This window comes from Cebus imitator, unplaced genomic scaffold (assembly GCF_001604975.1).
Source record: "Cebus imitator isolate Cc_AM_T3 unplaced genomic scaffold, Cebus_imitator-1.0 Scaffold0, whole genome shotgun sequence".
Classification (NCBI taxonomy): domain Eukaryota; kingdom Metazoa; phylum Chordata; class Mammalia; order Primates; family Cebidae; genus Cebus; species Cebus imitator.
The window spans coordinates 5,840,212-5,851,314 of NW_016107315.1; the positions used below are offsets into that span (position 1 = coordinate 5,840,212).

Sequence of the window (11,103 nt, forward strand, 5' to 3'; positions counted from 1 at the left end):
TTTTTTTAAGAAGGAAGGTCTCACTATATTGCCCAGGCTGGAGTGCAGTGGCTGTTCACAGGCATGACCCACTACTGATCAGCACGGCAGTTTTGACCTGCTCCATTTCTCACCCAAGCCAGTTCACCCCTCCTTAGGTAACATGGTGGTCCACCGCTCCAAGGAGGTTACTATATTGATGATGAACTAAGTATGGACACCTGATTGGAACAGCACACTACAGCCCAGATCTCCAGAACTCAAGGGATTCTCTATCATCAACCTCCCAAGTAGCTGGGACAATAGGCACGTGCCACCACACTTGGTGAAGTGACACTTTTACCCCTCTCCACCAGGAGTCCAGAAACTGTAGGGTTGGTACCCTTTGAACAACCCTACCTTGCACTAACTCAAGTAAAGGTGTCATTTCTTACCCTCCCCACCAGGCCCTGAAGACACTAGGATGGAGTCTTCTTGACCATCTTCCCCAGTGCACTGAGGTAAGTAGAAATGATACCCCAGGCCAGGTGTGGTGGTTTATACCTCTAATCCCAGCACATTGGGAGGTCAAGGTGGGTGGATTACCTGAGGTCAGGAGTTGGAGGCCAGCCTGGCCAACATGGCAAAAACCCTGTCTCAACTAAAAATACAAAGATTAGCTGAGCCTGGTGGTTCATGCCTATAGCCCCACTACTTGGGAGGCTGAGGCAAGAGATTCACTTGAACCCAGGAGTTGGAGGTTGCAGTGAGCCGAGATCATGCCACTGGCACTCGAGCCTGGGCAACAGAATGAGACTTCATGTCAGAAAAAAAGAAAAAGAAAAAAATGATACCTTTTCCTCTGCCCCCCAAGCACTGCAGAGATGCTGAAAATGTCCCCCAGATTTGTAAACCTATAGATTCAAAAAGTTAATCAAATCCTAACAGGTTAAACTCAAAGAAATAATTTGAGTCAAAGAAATATGGTAATCAAGTTTCTGAAAATTAAAAACAAAGGAAATAACTTGTAGTTGTAGTCAGCCAGAACAAAATGACACATTATCTAGAGAGGTACAAATATTTGAATGACAACGGATTTCTCATCGAACATAATGGAAGCCAGAAGGAAGAGGCACAACATTTTACAAAAGCTAAAATAAAAGAAGTTAATACACCAATTAAAACAGAGTATCTCTGGTCAGCAGCAGAATGTTATAAACAAACAACAAAAAAAGCACACAGAGTGTAGAAAGACCCCAAATAGCCAAAGCCATCTTGAGCAAGAAGAATTTGACCACATTTGCTGGAGGCATCACACTGTCAGATTTTAAAATACATCACAAAACTATAGTAATCAAAACATTATGGTTCTTGTATTTTTATCCCCAAAGACAAACCATAAACAAACAAAAAAACCAGCATTGTATTGACATAAATACGGATACATTGTCCAGTGGAATGGGACACAAAGCCCAGAAATAAACCCTCACATTTAAGGTCAATTGAAATTTGTTAAAAAAAAAATTACTGAGAACACCCAATGGAGAAAGGACAGTCTCTTCAATAAATGATATTGGCAATGAAAAAGGAAAACTGCAGGCCAATATACCTGATGAATGTAGATGCAAAAATCCTCAAAAATAATAGGAAACTGAATCCGCAAATCAAAAAGTTAATTCACCATGATCAAGTAGGCTTCATTCCTGACAGCAAAGTTGGTTCAACACATGTAAGTCAATAAATATGATTCCCCACATAAACATAATTAAAAATGAAAAACCGTATGATCATCTCAATAGACACAGAAAAAACTTTCGTTAAAATCCAACATCCCTTTGTGACAAAAACCTTCAAGAAACTAGGCATCGAAGGAGCATACCTCAAAATAAGAGCCATCAATGACAAATCCACAGGCAATGTCATAATGAGCAAAAACTGGAAGCATTCCCTTTGAGAACTGGCAGAAGACAAGGATGCCTCCTCTCACCACTCCTAGTCAACATAGTACTGGAAGTCCTAGCTACAGCAATCAGCCAAGAGAAAAATAAAGGGCATTCAAATAGGAAAAGAGGAAGTAAAACTATCTCTCTTTGTAGATAATATGTCATTATGATTCAATATATATAAAATGTATTTTTTAATTTCCCCAAAGTGGGTCATGTTGTGTCACTCAGTCTGGAGTGCAGTGGCACAATCATGGCCCATTGCAGCCTCAACTTCTGGGCTCAAATGATCCTCACACCTCAGCTTCTTGTGTAGCTGGGAACACAGATGCACGCTACCATACCTGGCTAGTTTTTATTTTTATTTTTATTTATTTATTTTTTTGTTTTGTAGAGACAGGGTCTCTGTATGTTGCCCAGACTGGTCTTGAACTCCTGAGCTCAAGTGATCTTCTTGCCTTAGCCTCCCAAAGCACTGGGAATACACGCATGAGCCACTATGCTCCGTGACAATGATTCTATACAAAGAAAACCCTAAAGACTGCCCATATGATCTGGGAACAGAAAACAACTTCAGTAAGTTTTCAGGACATCAGGATACAAAAATCAACAAACAAAAATCAGTAGCATTTCCATATACTGATAAGGTTTAATCTGAGAGCCAAATCAAGAATAGAACCTCATTTACAAGAACATCCCCCAAAATAAATTAGAAATACATGTACCCAAGGAGTTGAAAGATCTCTACAAGGAGAACTATAAAACACTGGTAGAAGCAATCATAGGCTGCATGCCATGGCTCATGCCTGTATTCCCAGCACTTTGGGAGGCCAAGGCAGGCAGATCATTTGAGGTCAGGAGTTTGAGACCAGCCTGGTCAATATGGCGAAACTCCATTTCTACTAAAACTAAAAAAAAAATTGGCCAGGTGTGGTGGCACATACCTGTAATCCCAGCTACTTGGGAGGCTGAGGCAAGGGGATCACTTGAAGCTGGGAAGTGGATTTTGTAGTGAGCTGAGATTGTGCCACTGCACTCTAGCCTGGGCAACAGAGCAAGACTCTGTCTCAAAAAAATAAAAACAAAACACACAAGAAATCTCGGTGGCATTAAAAAAAGGGAAAAACATTTCATTCTCATGGATTACAAGGAGCAATATGATTAAAATGGCCACAATGCCCAAAGCAATCAACAGATTCAGTGTTATAACACTACCAGTGTCATTTTTCACGGAACTAGAAAAACGTATTCTAAAATTTATATGGAGTCAGGAAAGAGCCTGAATAGCCAAAGCAATCTGGTGGAAAAAGAACAAAGCCAGAGGCATCACCTTATCTGACTTCAAACTATATTTTAAAGCTATAATAACCAAATTAGCATGGTATTAGTACAAAAACAGAATAAAGACCCAAGGAGGAGAAAAGAGAAACCAGAAATGAAGCCACACACCCGCAGCCAACTGATCTTCAACAAAAGTTGACAAGGATAAATAATGGGGTAAAGACTCCCTATTCAGTAAATGGTGCTGGGATAGCTGGCTAGCCATATGTAGAAGAATGAAGCTGGACCCCTAACTTTCACCAGGCATAAAAATCAACTCACCATGAGTTAAAGATTTAGCTGTAAGACCCAAAACTACAGTAGTCCTAGAAGAAAACCAGGAAACACTATTCTAGATAACAGTGTTGGTTTTGGGAAATAATGTATGACTCAGTCCTCAAAGGCAATTACAACAAAAACAAAAATTGACAAATAGGACCTAATTAAACAAAAGAGCTCTGCACAGGTTGGGCACGGTGGTTCACACCTATAATCCCAACAGTTTGGAAGGCTGAGGTGGACAGATCACTTGAAGTCAGGAGTTCAAGACCAGCCTGGCCAACATGGTAAAACCCTATCTCTACTAAAAATACAATTAGCTGGGCGTGGTGATGCATGGCTGTAATCCCAGCTACTCAGGAGGCTGAGGCAGGAGAATCGCTTGAACCCAGGAGACAGAGGTTGAAGACAGCCAAGATTGTGCCACTATTATCTAGCCTGCATGACAAAGTGAGACTCCATCTCAAAAAACAAAACAAAACAAAAAGCTTCTGCACAGCCAAAGAAACTAACAACAGAGTAAACAGGCAACCTATAGAATGGTTACAAATATTCACAAATTGAGCATCTGATAAGGGTCTAATATTCAGAATCTCTAGGGAACTTAGCAAGCAAAAAACAAACCCATTTAAAAATGGGCAAACATGGACAGCTCAGTGTAGCCTTGAACTCCTGGACTCGAGCAATCCCCCAACCTTGGCCTCTCAGAGTGGTGAAATTACAGGTGTGAGGCACCATACCTGATGATCTCACTTATATATGGAATCTAAGTAAGTTAGACTCATGGATATAGAAGATAGAAAGGTGTTCCAGAGCCTGGGCAGAGTCAGAGCAGGGGGCTAGCAGGGAACAGAGAAGTGATGGTCAAAGGGTACAAAGCTTTGGTTCATCAGGAGGAATAAATTCTGGTGAGCATGGTGCCTATAGTTAATAATAACATATTATACATTTCAGAATAGCTTGAAGAGATTTTTAAATGTTTTCACCACAAATAAATGATAAATACTTGAAGTGATGGATAATTAGCCCGATTTGATCATTTCAGTGTTTACACGCAACAAATCATCATATTGTCCCCCACAAATATATACAAGTTTTCTGTGTCAAGTAAACTTTTGTTTTTAAGCTTAAAAAAAGATTGGCATAATAGATAAAAAGCATGACCCAAAGAGATTCTACCTACAAGAAACTCACTTCAAATATAATAATATATGTAGGTTAAAAGTAAACAAATGGAAAATATAATATGCAAATATTAACCAAAAGAAAGCAGGAGTGGCTAAATTAGTATTAAGGTAGACCTCAGGGCAAAGAAGATTACCAGGGACAAGGAGAGACATTACACAAAAACAGAAGGACCAATTAACCTGGAAGATACATTAATCCTAAATGTGTACGTAGCAAGCTACAGAGCTGCAAAATATATGGGGTAAAAACTAATAGAACCAAGAGGAGAAAGAATCCACAATAGGAAATTCAACTGTCTCTCAATGGGTAGAATCACTAGACTGAAAATCAGAAAGAATAGAGAAGAACTCAAGAAGATCAACCAAGGTGACGTATTGCCATTTATAAAACATTGTGCCCGACAAGAGAACAATACACATTCTTTTCAAGCTTACATGGAACATTCACCAAGATAGAGCATATCCTGGGTCACAAAACAAATTTTAACAAATGTAAAAGAAGAAAATTTGGAGTATGCTCTCTGGCCATAATTGCTTTAAACTAGAAATTGACAACCAAAAAGATTACAATAAAATTTCCAATACTAGAAATTAAACATACTTCAGAAAAGTCCATGGCTCAAGGAGGAAAAGGGAAATAAAGTATATGGAACTGAATGAAAATGAAAATCAAAATCTGAGGCTTGCAGCTAAAGCAGTGTTTAGTGGAGAATTTAGAACAACAAACACTTATATTTTTAAAATAGAGGTCGGAAATCAATAATCTAAGCATCCACCTTAAGAAACTAGAAAAAAGGTCAGGGACAGTAACTCATGCCTGTAAACCCGGAAATTTGGTAGGCTGAGATAGACTGCTTGAGCCCAGGAATTTAAGACCAGCCTGGGCAAACTGGCAAAACCCCATCTCTCTCTCAAGAAAAATTACAAAAAATGAAATAGCCTGGCATGGTGGTGTGCCCCTGTAATCCAAGCTACTCTGGAGGCCGAGGTGGAAGGATCACTGGAGCCCAGAAGGCAGAGGTTGCGTGAGCTAACACCCCATTGTACTCCAGCCTGACAGACTGAGACTCTGTCTCTTAAAAAACAAACAACAACAACAACAAAACCAAACAAAAACTAGAAACATTAGCAAAATAAAAGTAACCAGAAGAAATAGCAAAATAAACATAACCAGAAGCAAGATAATAAAATTTAAAAGCCAACATAGATAAATTGAGAATGGCGAAATAGGGGTTGTAAAAAAATAAATAAATAAAATAAAAAGGAAACAAAAGCTGTTTCTCTGAAAAGACAATTAAAATTAATAAGCTCCACGGCTGACCAAAAAAAAGACAAAACAAAAACAAAAAAAACACAAAACGACACATATTACCAATATTATGAATTAAGGAGCTCATATTACAAATTTTATGGGCATTAAGAGAATTGAAAGGAACAAATCGACACACACTTGACAAGTTAGATAAGATGACTGTTTGCTGCAAATTCAAACCACAAAAACTCACCCATCATAAAGTAGAGAATCTGAGTTGTACTATAACTATTAAGGCATTTATAGCTTAAAAACTTTTCAAAAAAACTCATTTCCAGGCCCAGACTATTCTACTGAAGAAGTTTACTAAACATTTATGGCAGAAATAACACCCATCCTACACAATCTTTGCCAGAAAATGGAAGATGAGAGCACTTCCCCCTCATCTTATGAGGCATTATCCTAACACCAAAATTACACAAAGAACTCACACATACACACACACACAACACACACACACACACAGACACACATACACACAGAGAGCCACACGAAGAGACACCCACACACACACACACCCAGAGAGACCCACAGACACACCCACCCACAGAGACACCCACAGACACACCCACCCACAGACACACCCACCCACAGACACACCCACCCACACACAGAGACCCCCACACACAGAGACAGACACACACACAGAGACAGACACACACACAGAGACAGACACACACACCCACCCACCCACACACACACACACACACACTGGAATACCATTTAGCCTTAGAAAGAAGGGAATGTTGTCATGTGCAACAGCATGGATGAAGCTGGAGGTCACTATGTTCAGGGAACTAAGCCAAGCACAGAAACACAAATACTGCATCATCTCACTTATGTGTGACTCTTCGAAAAAGAAAAAAAAAAAATCGAACACACAGAAGCAGAGAGTAGAATGGTGGGTAACAGAGGCCAGGAGGGAGAGGGAACAAGGAGACGTTGGTCAAAGGGCCCAGCGTTTCCGTTAGGCAGGAGGAATCAGTTGCAGAGATCTGCGGCACGGCATGGTGACCGTGGTTCCTAATAGCGTATCATATTTACAAATTTGCTGAGAGTAGATTTTAAGTATTTTTACCATAAAAATAAGCATTTGAAGCAACTGATATATTAGTTTGATTTAATCATTCTGCAATATATACATCTAAAACATTACACTGTACCCCATAAATATATAATTTGTTAAAGCTTAATAAGATACTCTGTCCTGACCACTAACAAAAAAGAAAATCAATATAATTCACCTTACTAATAATCTAAAAAAGAAAACCCATATGCTCATATCAATTTATGCAGAAAATGCCTTTGAGAAAATTCAACATCTATTCATTTTTTTTTTTTTTTGAAAAACCTCTCAGACATCTAGGACTTGAAGAGAACATCCTCAATCCAGTAAGGAACATCTACAAAAACATACAGTGAACATAGTAATAATGGTGAAAGATCAAACACTTTTCATGCAATGCAAGGATATTGGCTCTCCACTCCAATGCCACACAGGAGGTTATAGCCAATGCAGTAAGGGAAGAACAACCAGGCATACATTGGAAAAGACAAAGGCTGGGTGTGGTGGCTCACATCTGTAATCCCAGCACTTTGGGAGGCGAAGGTGGGTGGATCGTGAGGTTAGGAGTTCACGATCAGCCTGGCCAAGATGGTGAAACCCCGTCTCTACTAAAAATACAAAAAAATTAGCCGGGCATGGTGGTGTGTGCCTGTAATCCCACTACTAGGGAGGCTGAGGCAGAGAATTGGTTGAACCCAGGAGGCAGACGTTACAGTGAGCTGAGATCATGCCACTGCACCCCAGCCTTAGTGACAGAGGGAGACTTCATCTAAAAAAAACAAAAAGAAAGAAAACTGTACTGACAGATGATGCGATTGTCTACATAGAGAAAGCACAAAGTATCTACCAATCTATGAATAAAAGCTATTAGAATAAATGAGTTTAGCAAGGTTGCAGGATACAAGGTCAATATACAAAAGTCAGTCAGATTTCTATATACTAGTAATGAAAAATGGAAATGGAAATAAGCCACTACTCTTTATAATAGCACCAAAAACATGAAATATTTAAGTATAAATTTTACAAATATGTGCAAGATCTTTATCCTATGAAACTGCAAAAACACTGATAAATTAAAGATGGCCTAAAAACAGTAAGAGACATTCAGGTGCATGTATTTAAAGAGCCAAAATAGTAAAGATGCCGATTTCCACCTAATTACTCTCTAGATTCAAACAAATTTCAATATAAACCTCAGCAGAATGTTTATAACAATTTACAAACCAATTCTAAAATTCACTTGGAAAATGAGGAAATCAGAATAGTCTGAATAATTTTGGAAAAGAACAAATTAGAGGACTCACATTATCTGATTTCAAAGTTTCTATAAAGTTATATTTTCAATGTAGTATGTTATTTGATAAGAGATACACATAGAGATGATTGGAACAAAAGAGAATGTCTGAAAATTAGCCTATGTAAATATGGTTGATTTTGGACAAAGGTACATAGGCAATTCAATGGAGAAAGAAGAGTTTTTTTTAACAAATGGTGCTGAATCAGTGAATAGTCATATGCAAAAAACAAACATTGATCTTTCCCTTCCTCTTATAAAATTTAACTCAAAATGCATCAGAGACATAAATGTGAAACTTAAAACTATAAAACTTTTAGAGGAAATTTTGGAACATCTCTGTGATCTTGGGTTAGGCAAAGATTTCGTAGATACAATCCCCCAAGCCCAGTCATTTTAGAAGGAAAATTGTACTTCAAAGTTAACACTTGCTCTTTGAAAGACACTATGAAGGGAATAGAAAGACAAACCAGAGTGGGAGAAAATATTTGCCAACCCTTATCGGATAAAAGAGTTGTACGCCAAATTTATAAACCGCTATCAAAACTCAATATTAAGAATCTCAATATTAACAACCCAATTAAAAAATAGGTCCAAAGATTTGAAGAAATGCATCAAAGAAGATATGTAGATGGGAAATAAAACATTGCTCAATGTCATTGGGAAAAGACATGGTAAATATCACAATCAGGAGTCACCATACACCCATTCAAATGGAAGAGAGAAAACAAATCCAGGGAAGTATTTGAAATTACTGAAAGGAAATAAGTATTTACGATTGCTGTAGGCTAAGATTTATTGACATGATACAGAGAGCAAAAACCATGAAAGTCAGCTAAGCATGATTACAGATACTTAAAGTATTTTTGCCTCAAAACACTAGAAATAACTTATCTGAACATAGACATTCTCCTTTTTAAAAAGTTAATACCAGCTGCATGATACTTCCTTGTGTGGATATACGACGGTAATATAAACAATCTCATGTTTGGGCAGTTAGGGAGCTTCAGCTCTTGACTGTCACAAATGCTGCAGTGAACAGCCAATGTACTTGAATCATTGGAGATAAACCTTCACAGCAAATTCTTTTTAGTGGCATTGGCAGTGCAAAGGGTATATGTCTTTTCTTAGATGTTGCCAAAAAAGCACTATAAGTGTTAAGATGACTAGCAATAATCTGGAAGAAAATGTCTATAAAGCTTTAAGACACAAGACTTCTACATGTACTACAAGAAATCTCAAGAAAAACAATTTATAGGCAAACAAACCTGGGGCAAAAATCAGCCAGATGGAGGGAGAGGCAGCTCACTGAAGCAGCAACCAAGTGACGAATGGACTCCCAAAAGGTACCACTCAGCAAGACAGGGTATTGAGGTCAGAATCTATCCACTGCTTATGGGAATATAAATTGAAAGCCTCCTTGGGAAGACCTTTAATATCTATTGCAAGTGCTATGACTTCAAGGACACTAGCAATTCTCTTTTCAGGCATGAGTGTATTGACGGCTAGCCTCAAAGAATCTTAAAAAAAAAAATAAAATCCCTGTTCTCCCTTCATTCATTTTGATGTAGAAATTAGAAGCTTTTGGCCAGGCACAGTGGCTCACACCTGTAATCCCAGCACTTTGGAAGGCCAAGGTGTGCAGATCATCAGGTCAGGAGATCCAGACCATCATGGCCAACATGGTAAACCCTGTCTCTACTAAAAATACAAATATTAGCTGGGTGTGATGATGTGTGCCTATAATCCCAGCTATTCGGGAGGCTGAGGCAGGAGAATCGCTTGAACAAGGGAGTCGGAGGTTGCAGTGAGCCGAGATTGCACCACTGCACTCTAGCCTGGCAACAGGGCAATATTCCACCTAAAAAAAGAAAAGTTTTCAGGGGACCTTTAAGTCACAAAGCAGAGCTTACCCATGTGACATGTGATCACGCCATGTATTGTCCAGGTGACAGCAGCTCCTGAGGTATGGAGGGCGGCCTCCCTCTTCCCACATGTAGAGGTGGACAGAGTTGTTGGATGTGGTGAGCACATAGAGAGCATCCTTCCAAGGATAGCCAGAGTTAGTGGCCAAGGAGTCAAAGTCAGATCACAAAGCAGTGGAGGAGAATCATACATACCGCCCAGAAGTTGTTGATGGGTGTCTGATGGTCCTGAAATCGTTGCAGCAGGAAGCCAGTGATGCTGAAGAGGAGCAAGTATGGCCCACTGGGAAAGACAATCAAATATCCATCACTGGCTCCTATCCATTTAGGGTGCTCCAGATGAGGTGCCAACTGGAAACTTGAGATCTCATATGCTGGTTTCATGTAAAACACACAAGGAAGTGAAGATCAGATCATTGAATAAGAACAATATCCTTACACTGAATAAAAAAGCATGATCCCACTTCTGCAGACTTCATGCCAGGGAGGAAAATGAAGGTTAGTCCAGTGGCCTGACAAATACGTGTCACTGACTGTGGTAACAGGTGCTAGGACACAGGGGCAGAAGTTTGTGGACAATAAACACTCACTTGGGCCTTGAGGCAAAACGTGTAGTGGGAAGGACCATTGGAACCCAGGCCCTGAAACATGATGGAAATCTCCACGTTCGCCCAAGAGGGCAGAGTGAGGGGTAGATATCAGCATGGGTATTGGAATCAAACAGGGGTGGGTTCACCCCCAGCTAAAGAAATCCCTGCTCCCTCTACAGACTGACCGTTTACATGGATTTATAGCTTCACATGAATGCCTGTGTGATGA

At 39.4% G+C, this 11,103-nt stretch overlaps 1 protein-coding gene across 1 annotated transcript in view; it reads right to left on the minus strand.

Moving 5' to 3' along the window:
• Positions 1-11,103, minus strand: part of LOC108305229 (F-box/WD repeat-containing protein 12-like) — a 20,095-nt gene that overhangs the window by 1,112 nt on the left and 7,880 nt on the right. The window contains exons 8-9 of the mRNA XM_037736731.1: positions 10,480-10,658; positions 10,273-10,403 (exon numbers count right to left, since the gene is read on the minus strand). Of these exons, the coding sequence (XP_037592659.1) occupies positions 10,273-10,403; positions 10,480-10,658 (310 nt within the window). The remainder of the gene's footprint in view (positions 1-10,272; positions 10,404-10,479; positions 10,659-11,103) is intronic.